Source organism: Melozone crissalis, unplaced genomic scaffold, assembly GCF_028551555.1.
Source record: "Melozone crissalis strain CALT ecotype California unplaced genomic scaffold, PUWL_Pcris_2 ptg000023l_1, whole genome shotgun sequence".
NCBI classification, from domain to species: Eukaryota; Metazoa; Chordata; class Aves; order Passeriformes; family Passerellidae; genus Melozone; species Melozone crissalis.
The window spans coordinates 7,558,604-7,574,061 of NW_026535801.1; the positions used below are offsets into that span (position 1 = coordinate 7,558,604).

The window sequence follows — 15,458 nt, forward strand, 5'->3', positions numbered from 1 at the left end:
AAGAATATTATACAGACAGATCATTGCTATATCTCTAATCTGGACTGTTTTTCTGGAGCAGATTATTATAATTGTTCTCATTTATAAGCCCCTTTTCAACGAAAAGCTAAGCTTTTAAACCAGAGGTTTCTAAGAAATAGTAATACTGATTAATATGGTGGGAAGATGTATTTACAGATGATCCTTTATTTAATACATTCCTTGATTGGGGGCTGCTTCATTTACATGCTGTGTGACCTGTAAACCATGAAATTTAAAAAATAAATAAAATACAGTGGTGTGTGTAAAGGTTTGCATTCCCACTCCAGTTTTTAAAGGTTTTCCTGGTGGATGAGGATTCTCAGACTACCTTAATTGCAACTACCAAAGTCAGGAATTATCCTTCATGTCTGTGTGTGGCACTCCTGGCCCTGCAGCACCACTTCATGTCATTCCAGGGTGTCATTAGTTACTAACCTTCAGCATTTCTCTGCTGAGGCTGGAAGCTCTGACACTGACTCACATTTCCTGTTAACTTTCATCAAAGTCACAGGCATTGTCTCCCGCTTTGGAAATAAAAGAGACAGGTTAAGTGGAGGAATTGTGAATTTGAACAAGGGTTTAGGGGGTAAAAAAAAAAAGTTTTTGATCCAGAGGAAAGCCTGGTGCTATAGCCAACAACTGTAAGATCATTTTCATGTTGATATTTGATGGATCAAGTCTTCAGAGACAGGGCAACAGAGCAGGTTTCTAAGCAAACTGCTATCAATATGAAAATAAAAAGAAAACTCAGAAACCCCAACAAAACACACAAAAGTCCCAAAAAGTTCTAAGAAGAACCCCAAAACTTTTACCTGTTTAAAAACCATCTCTAACACAAAGCTTCCAGCAAGGCATGTCCATAGGAGTTTTGGACCATAGTGTGTGAGATTTGGATTGTTGCTTGGAGTATTTGGGTGTTTTGGACGATGGTATTACAGCAGCCCAGGCTCTAATATAACATTTTCTCCAGACCTTGTGCTGCCTGGCCCCTTCTTATGTCCTGTGGGCTCATCACAGCATGGTTCTTTATTGTAAGTTTTAAACTTTCTGCAAATTAATGAAATGCAGTACAGTGTGATTGATTGCTTGTGTTTTCAAGTCATTTAAGTGCTGAAGGTTATTTTACCTACAAAATACAAAACTGTTCCATACATGATCACACTGGAACAAAAAGTAAACAACTGTGTGTCAGTCTTCATCAGGTTTCTTCTGCATGTGAATAAAGGGTTCCTGTTTACAAATACTGTGAGCTGCTTGTCCTCCAGTTTTCAGATTATTAAATGAGATTACAGTCAGAATTTTTTTTTCATTTAAATTTCATGCCCTCTCTCCAACACACATTTTGCAATAGATTGAATCAGCTATATCAGCTGTCTGAAGTCTTACCACTATGTTGTTCTCTTGTTCTTCTGCACAGAGATACTGAATGGAGGGGTGTATGTTGGCCAGAACAAATTCCTCTGCTTTGCAGACACCATTCATTGGCAAGACATCGTGAGGAACCCCTGGGCCTCCAACTTCACTCTGGTTCCAACCAACGGCAGCTCAGGATGTAAGTACTGCTTTTATTCTCAGCCTTGTCATCCCCTCAGCATCAAACTGGATATATATGGCCACAAGTTTTCCCTGATCCTCTGTTATGGAGAATTATGTTGGTAAATTTTCCTTTCATTGCTCCCTGCATTTTTCTAAGTTTGTTTATTGCTTGGAGGGCCACTTAGTCTGTTCTCAAAAACAGTGTCCATAGAGGGTATTTTTCAACATCATAGATTTTATAAATTTTCTCTCATCTGCTTGCTCTCTCCTGCATTTTCTTTTTCTTCTTTATTGCTAAAGCCACTGTGATGCTGTGGAAGCACAGAGATTCTTGTTTGCTTTGCATTTGTTCCTGCTGCTCAGGCTGGTCCTTGAGCCACAATGGTCTGTCTGTGGCATCATAATTAGCTGCTGGAATAATTATGGTAAAAGCTCATGTATATTCTGACTTTAGATGAGAAGTGAACCTCCAAGAAATAGTTATTCTGTTTTCTTGTGTGTATGTTGCTGAAGAGAGAGAGGAGTGTTCTTCACAACATAATAAATCATTCTCTGCTTTTTACTACATTTTCTTTATTTAATGCTTTCCATTGCAAACTTGAAATATCTGTGTTCTTAGAGTTTTTCTATTTCCCTTCCCAAGAATTATTTGCCTTCAGTGAATCATTCTTATGATTCCTGCAGCAATAATGGATTGTAGTGAATGGTGGTGACAGGGATACAGAGTGTTTAAGCAAAATATTCCATAATGGAGTAAAGTGCATTCAGAATGAATGCTGTGCTGTTAAACAGTACCCTCAGGATGAGGGTACAACACTGAAATTCAGAGACAGGCTGGGAAAAAGTTTATATCACATGTCAAAGGTGGCACCACAGCAGATATATTGTTCTGAGCATTCTGGATTTGGGGACACTTTGGATTGCTTTCCATATCTGAAGGTGTCCCTTGAGGGTGTATAAATGACACATTGTCTCTCTAAATTTCAATTTCACTACAGCCATGAAACATTTCATTTCTTCTGTTGTATGGTGACAACTCAAAAAAAAAATAAAATGTTGAGATTCTGGATAGGGACAATTTGATGAGTCCTCATAATTTCTAAGCAGCAACTTGTTTTTAACCAGGTGCTTTGTGGTGTAATAGATTTTATAGAAGGCTGCCTTACTTTTGTATATCTCATGTGCTCCCCTTAATACCAGAGCACAGGTACTTGTGATAAAGCTTTCTCCAGGAGCCTGCCAAGCTGCACTGCTCCTCCCCATCCCAGCTCCAGGGCTGAGCCTCATCCCTCCTGCCTTCTGGCTGGAAACCTGACATAGTTGTAATGCAGCCAGCTCTCTTATTTGCATCTTAAAAACCCTCATCACTGCTGCTGATCAGTTCTAGGCAGAGCTGATGAAACCTTTGAAGGTGAGGGAATGCCTGTACCCTTTTATGAGTCATTGCTTCAAGAAAAAGCCTTGGTTCTTACTCTGTTTTGTTCTCTCATTGGGTTTTCTTTTAACCTTTCCCAGTTCTTCAAGACAAATGCTTCTGCTCTTTTAAAAGTGCAACCAACATCAATACTATCTTTTTGAGGTAACAGGAGTTTTACAGGTGACTCCAGAAAAACTGGAACAAGATCCATTCTGAGTACTTTTAGAAACACACTCTGAAAGCAAAGAAGGCAGATATTAGTGCCCACACACAGCTAGATGAATGTGTGTGTGTAGGAAAGTCCAGTTTTCTTCAAATTTTTTTTTATTCCTTTTGAGTTGTTTTCAAATATACAGAAGCAACGATTTGCTGTTTGTGCTTTGCTGTTTGTACTTGATAAATAAGATAAACAGCATTATTTCAATGATGATTGAGAGCTATGTACAAAGTCAGCTTCATTAAGATAGCCACCCAAATATTACTCTATTTTTCCTTATTTGGGATGAAGCAGTGTAGAACTGGACTGTATTTAATTTAATGAACATGAGTATCTTCTGAGAAACTCAATCCCATCTCAATACAATTCATGAGTCCTGTGAAATTTGATTAAATTAGCTAATCCAAACCATTTGTCTCCACAGCTTACACAGGTGAAAATATAAACCCCATTATACAAAAAGTCAGCAAATGCTTAAAAAGATCCTAAGGCTTTGCGTAGCAAGGAACTCAGATACAGAAATCACCATTTAAAATTGCCTGTAATTAAATGCCTGTCTGTTGTGGGTGCATGCATGTACTGTGCACACACACACAGGACTTGGAGAAACAAACCTCAAATTTTAACCCTGGAAATTGGTGTAGAATGTCATTAAATAAGGTATATGCTTCTCAATTTTGGCTCACATGTCACTTTTCACTACCTGCTAGGGAGTGTGAGTGCTTGCTGTGCCCAGCCTTGCTTTTCTCCACTGCTGCAGATGATGCTTAGTGCATTACAAAGTTCTTTTCTGCACAGACTGTGACTCAGGCTTTTCTGGATCCAGCATGTGTATGTATTTACTGTTTAAGTCTCAGGTGTCTCCTAATTTCCAATGGAAATCTTGGCTAAATCCACTGGAATACCGAAGTATATGTGGTTTGGCATTACTGAGCATATCCCAATGTCAAAATATTTTGGAAAGATCTACTGGGTTTTACTGTTTGTCTACAAACCTTTGTCAGAGGGAATGTGAACCAACCAAACCTGCTGTGTGAAGCTCAGCAAAGTCCATCCTAGCAGTAATTTAGGGAAATCTGTGAGATCCTATAAGACCTGGCTAGCAGCATCATGTACCACATTTAGCCATGACTGGCAGGACTGGAGGGCACCTTTTGCCCCAGGAATTGTGAGGGCAGTGGTCCCTGGCTGTCATAGTTGAGACAGAGACAATACAAAGCAACACACTCCATTTTCAGAAGGTTTCAAACCTGGTTTTTTTTATAGCATGCATGCTTTTTGTACATTCTTACAAAACTCCTAAGTTTACACTTTGCTCATTGGTCACCAGAGACAAACAAAGTGCTCATTGGAATAGGCACTTGCAGGTTTCTCTTATTTATCCTTTTTTCACTCTTGGTTTCTATGTCAACAACTTTGGTAGAAAATTCTTTCAGGGGTAAACATGGATCCTGTTATCAGACTTCTCCCTGGCTCACAGAAGTTGCTGTAAAACCTCTCCCACACCTGGCAGAGAATACATGCAGGGACAGAGGCTGTGACCCACCATGGGTGTCAGAATCTGGTACCTCATCCAAACAGAGTTTGGCACTCTGGCGTCACTGGTGTTGTTTCCAACCACCAGTAAATGACATAAAACCTTCCCAGAGGTGCCTATTTTTCCAAAAGAGCAGTGCCCAGTCCAGAGAAGACCCCCATGCTTGACCCCCATGGCCAGAGTGCCTGCAGCAGGCTGATGTGAATGCAGTGTCACACCGAGAACAGCTGTGTGTGTGTGAGCTCAGGCACAGCCCTGCAGGGAGCTGCCACTGCAGGTGCCCCCGCTGTTCCCTTACCCAGCCAGCTGGGAAAGCTGATAATGCTCTGATTTCAGGGATAATTTCACTTGAACCCTCTCTTGCTGCTCCAGCGCAATCAGCAGAGGAAGGCAAAAGGGTGGAGTGAAATAGAGAGGCTCTGAAGTAAAATCAGTCCCCTGCCTCTGTGGCTGTTTCATACCTTGGATCTGCCAGTTCTGGTGAGAAATAGCTACTCACTTTTCCTAGTTTAGGAAGGTTTATTAAACCTTATCAAAAATACAACAGAAGATTGAATAAAGAAAAAATGTTATGGTCGTGGGAGCGAAAGATTTTCCCCGCCATGTGCTCAGCCCCTCACAATGGAGGTTTTCCCTTTTTAACCCTTTAACCCTTCCCAAAGTTCTGTCCATCAACCCCTTCTTTGCTCTCCAGTGGTGGAGATTTCTTCCTCAAATCCTGATTAGAGGTCAGGTGTTGCCATAGTGACAAGCCAGCCCTCCCAGATGTCCCAACCCCAGCTGTCCCTTGATAACCACATGAGGGGGTACAACATAACTATAAATCTATAAAACTTTTCTTAACCTATATACTTGATATTTGTCCATTAATTGTGAGAGTCAATCATTGCATTACTCATCTATCACACTGGCACTCTCCTTCATTCACATCAGTGCCAGAGAGAAGGGAATAAGGCTAGTGAACAGGGAATAAAGCTCCTCTGATTCCCTTTTTCGTGGGCTTTCATTGTCACATCAGTGCCAAGGAGCCAGTTGAAAAGGCCACGGTGTCTTAAACACTGACAGAAATCCTGCAGACATGTGAATCCTGAGTGCTGCTTCTCCTTTTTTCTTCAAGTTCTGATCAAATGCATGCAGGAGAGCTCATAGAGCTCCTGTTGGAGGCCTCTGAGTGACACAGTGTCACTGTTCAGTGGCTGCTGGCTCAGTGCTCCGATAAACAAACCCTGCACCAGGGACCACACGTGCTTCAGCTCTCCCTGGACACAGCCTCTGTGCTTGGCATTTTGACTCACACACACACTGAAATATTTACACCTTCCAGTAATAGTAGCCTCCTCAAAACAGGTCTCATAAGCTCTTGGAGGTCTGTTACTCACCCAAGATAGCTCAGCTTCCTTTGGAGGCATAAAATCAGCAGGATAGCTTCTGTTGCAGTGTTTGGAACAAAAAGGTTTAATCAAAGGCAAAATAACAAACAGAGGAAAACTGATCCAGGTGCAAGAGGTTCTTGCTCCTGGTAAAACACCTCACAAAAGCGATTAGTTTCCTTGTTCTCTTCTTTTTCTAGTAAATTGCCCAGGTGAGACTTTTTGGCTTCTGCCCCATTGGCTATCCTTAAGTTTGAAGTGAAATTCTTCAGGCCTATGAGGTGCCTTTTTCACCTAATGGACCAGAGAAACTTCTGGGCTTCTTTCCTTTTTGAGGGGACAAAGGATAGTTTTGTCACTCTGTCAACAGGGGGCATGTTCTTGTACCTTCCCATTCTGCTATCTCGTAGCAGAATTAGTTGTAACTTCTGCTATCTCATAATTTTGAAGTTAGTTGTAACTTGAAAGCAGCCTTCTCTTCTGTTTACCTGAATTCTGTGCTGCCAGCCTGGGGTTTTGGGCTGAGCACATTGCAGTGGGAATCTCCAAAGCATTTTACTCTCCAAGGAACAACCTTTTCCCTTTAGGTTTGCATTATTGAAATTGTTTCTGCAACAACGCTGAAAATCTATTTTCTCTCCTTCCACAAATCAGCCATGAATTCAAGAATTGGCCAAACATGCTGAAGCCTTTCATTGCAAGAGACTATTCCCTGTTAGCACATCCACTTTTTGGATTCAGTCCCTTGACTGAAGAGCTGCAGCTCTGCTCTTCAGAGGTAGAAACCCAGAGTGCAGCTCCCAACAGGAAAAATAAATAAAGCAGGGAAAAAGAATTCGGCTTCTTGCCTAAAATGCCTCCAGATTAGTAGAGCTCTCTGAGCAGCTTTTGGGAGAGTCCAGTGAAAATCTGGCTGCTTTCATCTGTGTCTTCAGTGTTCTCAGTTTTGTTGTTAGCAGGAGCTGGACAAGCCTCACATTTTGTCAGGTGAGCTCTTTTACACCATTTGACAAAGACCATAGTATTAAATCAGAATTTTCAGAGGAACTTTACTTGGAGCTTTTCTTTCACAGAAAAGCTTGTAGAGTTTGAATTGTTGCATTGAGGTCACTTCCACAGCCAATAGCACGTGTTCAAATCAGTCACTAATGCTCTTAAAAATACTGAAACTATGGGTGAGTGTTCATGATAGAGCTGGTGACTGTTTGGATAATACAGATGCAAAAATCACTCTAAAATTTTCAAGTTTAAAAAAACTTTAGTTGCTTTTCAGGGAGTTATTTAAAAAATATGCTAGACTTTTCTTGAAATTTGATTCAAGTATTTTCTTGAAACCAAGTTTCTTCTCAGACTGAAGTGTAGTGAGATCTCTGGAAAAAATTCCCTTTGTCAGTCTGGCTTTTTAACTGAGTGCCTGTCAGCTGTGAATAAAGCTGGAATTTTTGGCAAGGTACTTTTTCAGACAGAACAACTTCAGTTCCTTGCTCTTCACAGCGTGGTACTCCTCTGTCATTGCTTTGTGTCTAATTGCAGCCTGTGGTGTGAGAACACCCCAGCTCTGAGCTGTGAGGAAGAGTTACAGAGAGAAAAGCCTTGGTCTTCAGGGGCATGCCTGTGACTCAATAAATCCCATGGTCTATTCCAAGGAAACACTGCTTGAAAACTCCTCTTTTCCAAATCTTGGCTCTTCTTTGCCTATTAATTCATAGATTTTTCAAGAGCAAAAGGAGCCTTGAAACATCCTTAGCTCTATTTCCTGTATGAGGAAGCCTGGATTATCAGCAGCTTGCCTGGTGTGGAGCTCAGTGACTTCCCTGAGCCCAGCTCATCTTCCAGCCTGGCTTTGAGGTCCATGTGGCCGTGGCCTCTGGTGCTCTGTGCGCTCTCCTGGCACTGCCCTGGAGCTTTGCAGAAGTGCAGCTGTCCCTCCAGAAGTTGGCTACTTGCCAGTGTTAAAGGGAATAATAGCAACTGCTTTTATCTTTAATCTGAGCACAATTTTTATGTTGCATCTTGCACTTTCTGTGGCTGGCTCAAAGAGCTATCCTAGCCAGCTTTTTCTCTCTGTGTACTGTGTTATCAGCTCACCTCCTGGTATTCTTCCAAAAGCTGGACAGATAGAGGCTCTCCCATCTGTCACAATGAGGAATTTCCAGCCCCAGAGGAATTTTCCTTGCTTATCAATGTAAACTGTGTATTTTTCACTTTGCTTTTAGAAGGCAGAAGCCAAAGCATGTGTGGCATTTTATTCCTCATATAACTGATAGAAATAAAAATTATACCCTTTGTGTTTCAGCTTCATGTGAGGAATTTGGTGTTCAGGCAGTTCTGATATCTGTGTGCTTTAGAGATTCCTTTTTTTCCCCCCAGCAAATGCGGCCTTGTGTGTTCTGTTCTGAAATATGAATCTTATGTTTGGCTCTATAAAAGTCATTTGGTGTGAGTGACTCCAGCCTAGCTGCCAGCCTGGCTCAGTCTCTGATACTGGCTGCTCCTCACTGTAATTTGCTGGGATTTCACTCTTCTTGTCATCTGTACACTTTATTGCCTGGCATATTTTAATAATTTGCAAACCTTTGTCTGGAATATTAAGAAGTGGCAGTCCTGGGGATCCCTTGGGAGCAACACCCCAATTGTATTATAATTGCTCATTTACAGCTACTTTTGGAGAGTCCCCAATTAGCTGGGTCTTAATGCATTTTTCATGTGTTTTATTAATATTGAAACATAGAGACAAATCTAATTAAATGTTTACCATTAAGCCAGTGCTTTGCATTTTAATTAAAGGAACAAAAAATGGACTTCCCAGCTGTGTAGCTGCTTATGAAGTCAGCCCTCAGTGCTCCTGGCAATCCAAGCTGTCAGTGACCTTACCTGGGAGCAGGTGTCTTTGGAAGCATTACACCTCAGTTTGACATACTTATCCCTTTATTTGGTTGATGGGAAACAGTGCTGGCTCTGCAATTTTTTGTCTTTTTTTTCCCCTTTCTTAATTTTGTTCTGTCACACTGTGAGTTGCTTTTTCAGGTTAACTTGCCCCCCAGCCCTGATAATTGAGCATTTGTTGGGCCATGTTCTGTTGCCAGTTTATCACATGCTAGCAAAAGGAGTAATAGATTTCTAAAATGCACTTCTTTCAAACATTACAGAAATTAAAACAGTCTGCTAGAAACTGAGTTTAGCAGATATGTCTATGTCAAACTAATTTAAGGCCAGAAGCTCCTTACTTTTCTTTTTTTTAATTGTTATAGGAGAAAATCAGCCATGTGGATATGTGTACAATGTTTTCAATATATGCATTATATTCTTGTACTGTGTTTCACAAGCAGCATGAGTTGATATTTGCATGGAATTTTGTATAAGTGATAAGCTTTATATTCTCCCTTGGATATTAAGAGTCTCTATTTGGAGTTGCTAGCAAGGGATGTGGGTGAATTTGTGTACAGGTGTTTATTGCAGCTACAGAATGAGGCCTGACAGGTGGGCAGCCCCTTGATTTAATGTTCAGTAGTGACCTTGTAATTCTTCACAGAGCACAGTAACTCAGCTTTTGTACCATTAGTTGCAATATAAGAAAAGGATAATTTTTACACTCATGTGGAAATTTATACTCATAGGCCATTGGGTGTTTAACTCTGAAGTAATTATGTATATAGCTATGAAGAATAGGGGGTTTGTCAGATCATTGCCATCTCTCCCAAAGGTCCTGACCTTGCACCAGTTCTCAGGTGTGCTGTGCCTAAACTGGATAAAAATGCTGTTCATGTGCAGCCCAGTGTTTTCAGCTGGGCCACCCAAAACAGATTTCTGCTCAGAACCAGTCCTGCTGCCCTTGGGAAGCCACAGCCACAGTGGTGAAATATGGAATCTTGGATCAGAGCAGGAAAAGGATTCCTTTCCCTCAGGTCTAAAAAAGCCATTGGTCAGTAAGGAGGTGAATGCAGTGAAATTAAAAGTAGGATAAAATCTTTCCTTCAGACCAGTGGATGCTTCTGTAACAGAAGCCAATTACATGTAAATCCTGAGTGTTTGTAAACCAACCCCCCAGCCCTCAGTACCAGGACACAGATGAGATAACCACATTTTGTCCAGTTATCCCTGCAAGGTATTTTGTGTTTTTTCCAAGCATGAGGATTTTGCTCTGCACAAGGCCAGAGTAACAGCAATATATTTATGTATGCTGGTGAAAAGAAAAGAGGAAAGTGACTAATTCATGCTTAAAGCCACTTTTCAGAATAGCTAGTGTATCATTTTTGGTGTACATCTAAATTGGAAACTACCTACGGAGAAAATGACATTGCAGAAAGTACACCCTGAAGACATTTGTTATTGCAGAGTTTGTTAAATTATAGCCTTTCATTGAGGTTATTACTTGGAGTTCAATTAACATTTTAAATGTATGTTTGGAGACCAGCAAGCAGGGCCTGAGCAGACAGGTGGTCTGGGTACAGAACATGTTCCCTGCCACCAGCATCACCATGGCAAAGCAAAGCCAGGAGGAGAAGCTGTTCTTTTCCATAAAAAGCCACAAACATTTTGTGAAAGCTCCTTCCATGTGGCTTCGCAGGCTTAAAGCACCACACTTCTGCAGCAGTTACGGTTTCATGGACATCTCCTGTCCATGTCCTTTTGGAAAGAAAATTTCTATCAGATAGACAGAAAGTCCCACATCTGCCTTTTGTTCAGGCTACATGGAGGCTGCTTTTCCTTCCATTAAGGAATCTCTAGTCCAGACATAATTGATTTCTTTACCTGGAATTGAAAGGCAAATACAGTAATAGAAAAATTTGATTTCAAGAATAGTTTCTGCCAAGCAGATGTACCTGAAGATGGAGGAATACATGAAATCTCGTGGTACAATGAACTTGATTTGCATTAGAGTGGCAAGCTGAACTGCTTGAAGTTGCCTGTAATTTTTGTCCTCAACCCAGAGCAGTGTGTTTTAAATAAAGGGAATCAGTTTAGCTTTCTAGTAAATACCTTCAGCCAGCATTTTCAGAAGGGATTTGTCAGTTGGTGACTGCCCTTGAAAGAGATTTGAAAGGCAAGCGGACGTGGCATCTAATGGAAATACAACGCCTCTCACAGCTGAGTTACTGAATAAAAAGTAAGTAATGAACACAAATAAGAAAAAATAATGCTGTGAGGGACAGAACTCCTTATGCTGCCAGACCTCAGCAAAGGAATTGCTACAGACATGGGGATTTCCAGAGATCGAGGGCACAGAGAAAACCAGGATTAACAGGTTCTGAAGAATCTCAGGCATGGGCATCCCTTGGCACTGAGAAATATATTTTGCAAAAATATAAACAAAAAATACTCAGCTGCAGAACCAACCTAATCCCTCCCAAAGTGCTGAGCAGTTTCACTGAGTATCCTCCTTCCTTTTAGCAGTTGCAGGATGCAAGTCACTCACCCCGTGGCAGAGGTCACAATGCTGATATATAAAACATTGCAGTGGTTCTGTAGGTGCAGAACTGAAGTAGGGCACCACGTGGTGGTGTGTAGATCAGTTAATGGCAACCTGTGTGTGCATAATGTATTGCTGCACAGCACCTGTTTATGAGCAGATTGGTGTTTAAGCAGGGTATTGCACAAGGGAGAGACTTTCAGGCTGAATGAAAGCATTCCATTACAGGCAGCTTGTTTATCACAAGCACTGGTGTTTCTTGAAAGTGGGAAACAACCCTCAAATACTCAGAATATTTAAAATAGCCTAATTGCATGGTGATTGCCAGATTTGTAGCAAGTAGGTGGGTGGGATTGGTCTCCCACAGTAAGCTTCAGCTGCTCTCACAACCTGCCTTCAAAGAGCTGCTAAGGGAAAGGGGAAGGAAAGAAAGAGTATAAAATCAGCAGCTGAAATAGTGTCTGCAGGATCTGGGAGCTGCTGTGTGCCTCCCACCCTGCATGTCCTCAGATGGGCTTGGTGGGTGCAGGGTTGGCACCATTCAGGTGGCTTCTCCCAAAACACTGTTCTGCTGCCTTCATCAAACTCAAAACCACCCCAAGCCTTTGTTGCTATCACATCTGTGGTTTTTAGGGTTTTGTTTGTTCTGTCAGAAACTCTCAGAACTCTCCTGTGCACAGCCTGGCTAAAGGGCTCTGGCCACAGGTCTGCTCCAACCCAGGGCAGCTTCAGAGTCTTCCTTCTGTGACAATCCCATCATGCCCAAAGCATCACCTCTTAGCAAATCTCTGATAACTGAAAATTGTCCAGGAAATTGCACTTTGAAATCTGTATGATTATTTTCATTAATTTTTTGTGTATAGCAAACACTAAATCTAAATATCAGAATATATGTCCAGCCATCATTTTCCAGCAGAGAAGGGGCTTCTGTGCTCCAAGTTTTGCTTTGAAATAATCAGTTTTGTTTCAAATAGCCAGAAATACATTTTGGATAAGAACAGAGGCTTATCCAAACTTTTAAAACTGACCTAAAACTGGACTCCAGATTTCATGGGAATGAGGAATTCCTTTCTAATATTTCCATATAATTGAGTCAGAAGTTGATTAATATATTAGCAGTTCTAAATACACCCTGCCAGACTCTAGGAATATACTACATGGGATCTAGAAAGAATAAAATGATTTTTAAAAGCCAATTCAATTTCAAGTTTTGATTTCCTTTCTTTGAGGTTATTACTTTCTTTAAAAAATGAAAACTTTATGTCCCTCTGTTGGAACTTTATTACTGCTTTGGCTGCATTACAGGAATATTTTAACAGGACAGTATTTTGACTGATGTGGCATTGACTGACTTGACCTGTTTGAGGAGCTGCTATTAAACCCACACAAGAACACTCTGAGCTCTGTGTTTGAGTTTGTTGAGAGCCTCCTCTGAAAAATCTCATCTAATGGTGCAGGAATTTTTCCTCCCAGTGCTGCACATCCTCTCCCCCCAAAAAAGCAACTTATATCTGCATCCTTCCATTCTCAGCTGAGCTGTGCATCAAACAATAAGTGCTGCAGCTCCTATGGACAGAGACCTGGCTCCAGATTTATTCCAGACATGCCACAGGTGCACATGTGCTTCCCTGCTGTTGGCTTGTTTGTGGGTTTGGATTTCCTGTGCTGTCACCCCAGAAGAGTGCCAGGTCTGAGAGGCAGTGGGCAGTGAGCTCAGGTAGGGAGGGATGCAGGTGTCAGTGCTGGGCATTGCAGTCACTGCTGCCAAGACAGGAAATGTACGCACTTCAGACAGCCCCATGCAGGGGGAAATGCTGAGCTGAATGTAAAGGCAGAGAAGATGTTGGCTTTCTGTGTGCTGGAATCTGCAGTGCCTTCCTCTCACAAACCTGTCTTCTGCTCACACTCAAATTTCCTCCTTAAGACAGACTTTCTCCCCTTTTTCTCCACATTATCAGCCCAGGGGTTCTTCAGGATGTGGGGGAGCAGGGCTCAGTTTCCTCCCTTGCATTCAAATCTGTATGTCCTGGCTCTCACCTCCCAGTGGAAACTGCCCCAGGCTGGTCTTAGTTGGCATCTTTTCTACTTTATCTGTTGAAATTCTGAGTATTAAGTAATCATTAGGTTCAATACAGAGCTCCTAGGGGTGCTCTGATCCATGGCTCCCCAGTGATCACAGCCACCGAGCTGCAGGCACGAGCCCAGGGATGGGCTGTGTGTGCTGTGCCCAGCTCTGTCCCTTTGGGCTGGAGAGCTGTCCTGGGGAGGGATGGTTGCCAGCTCTGTGCTGTCCCCTTCCACAGGAGTGTTTCTTGGCTTGCTGACCCGAGAGGGGAGAGCCTTCATCATAGGAAGCAAAGAGGAGAAAGAATGAGAGGCGGAACTCGGCACCCTGGGTGAGAGTTCACATGCAGGTGGTGGAGTGGCACCCTCTCCTTCCCCACAGAGGAAATAAGAGCTACTCCAGGATTTTGAAGGGGCCTGGGCTTGTGATCTGTGTGCTTTGGGGATGTTCCACTGGAGGGAGTGTGTTTCACTCTGACCCCAGTGTGCAGGGACCAGGCTGCTGTTCTGCTCCTGCAGCGCTGAGGGAGGAGGGGCAGTTACCTGTGGCTGATTTTTTAAACAATAATGATTACAACGGATGGATTCCTGAGGCTTTGTTGTTCTTGATGAGCCTGCCAAGCAGCAGGTATGCCTTGACCTATCCTTTTAGCCTTCTGGCTGTGTCTCCCCATTTGCTCAGCATCCCTGTGTGCGTGTTCAGGAAGGCATTTGATGCTGATTGGAACTAATTCACCATCACAGTGGGGGGAATTCACTTACATTGCTCTGTGCTAACAGCTATAAGCAGTGATAATTAATAGCTCCTAATTGCTTAATCAGTGTAAAGTTTTAGACTATGTCATATGTGAAGGTTTTTATTTTGTGTGGATGACTAAACCCCCAATTAATGCATCGAGTCACACAGCCTTACCAGTGCTGTCTGCTGCAGACAGAGAAAAATAACCAGTGTCTTCATTACCCCCCTCAGGTCCCTTTCTGTAGTCATTACTGTGGCCTGAAGACATTTTTCTGTAGCAGCTGCAGTAACGTTACAGTGAGCTCCCTATCAGCTCCGAGCTGTCAGCAGCAGATATGAATCCAGCAGCCCGAGCCCGTTCGGTGCTGCTGACATGCTCTTCTTGACTTTCCATTTATTCCTCTACCCCTGGTGGCCAATCTCCCTTAAAATCAAAACTGTCTGCCACCAGTGGATCTGGCAATACTCTGTGATTTTGCAGTTCTCAACAGGCACTCGGTCCCTGTGCGCACACAAGGCTCGTCTCCATCCCACATTACTCAAGGTAATGCATCCCTCTTTGGTATTCAGTTTTTGTTTTCTTTAGTGCTGGCTAAATTTTATCTCTGCTCCCTCTCCCTGCTCCCCCTCACGCTGTCCCTGTATCTCTTTCTGTGCCTGTCTTTCAGGGCCTATCTCTTGGATTGTTTTCATTTCCCAGACCTGTTTCCCAGGCCAGTTTCTTTTCAGCTGCTTGTCCCCGAGTCCCTCTCCATTTGTGTTTGTCTCTTTTCTTATCTGCTGAGGAAGATGAGGGAGAGATAGAGGTGTTGACTGGCAGAACTGGAACTCCCTGTTGGAAGTGATCGTGAGCAGGAGTTTGCTTCCACCCTTACAGAGCTCCTGGCTGGATGCATCCTCCTGCCAGGTGGGGTTGTGTCAGATTAGGCCAGCCTTTAAAACTTATTCCTCATTCTATTTCTGTCTCAACAATGTCTGAATTATTCTATAACATTTCAAAGACAGCATTTCTTATCTCAAGGTTTACAAACAGATACATACTGTGTAAGTCTTCTGTCAAACTTGGAGAATTCTCTACAAATTCATTTCTCACAGGGTTGGGCTCTAAGGGATGGATGGATGGATGGATGGATGGATGGATCGATCC

General features: G+C 42.4%; 1 protein-coding gene across 1 annotated transcript in view; it reads left to right on the forward strand.

The window, feature by feature from the left end:
* Positions 1–15,458, forward strand: part of ERBB4 (erb-b2 receptor tyrosine kinase 4) — a 465,169-nt gene that overhangs the window by 272,202 nt on the left and 177,509 nt on the right. The window contains exon 4 of the mRNA XM_054278524.1: positions 1,439–1,573. Within this exon, the coding sequence (XP_054134499.1) occupies positions 1,439–1,573 (135 nt within the window). The remainder of the gene's footprint in view (positions 1–1,438; positions 1,574–15,458) is intronic.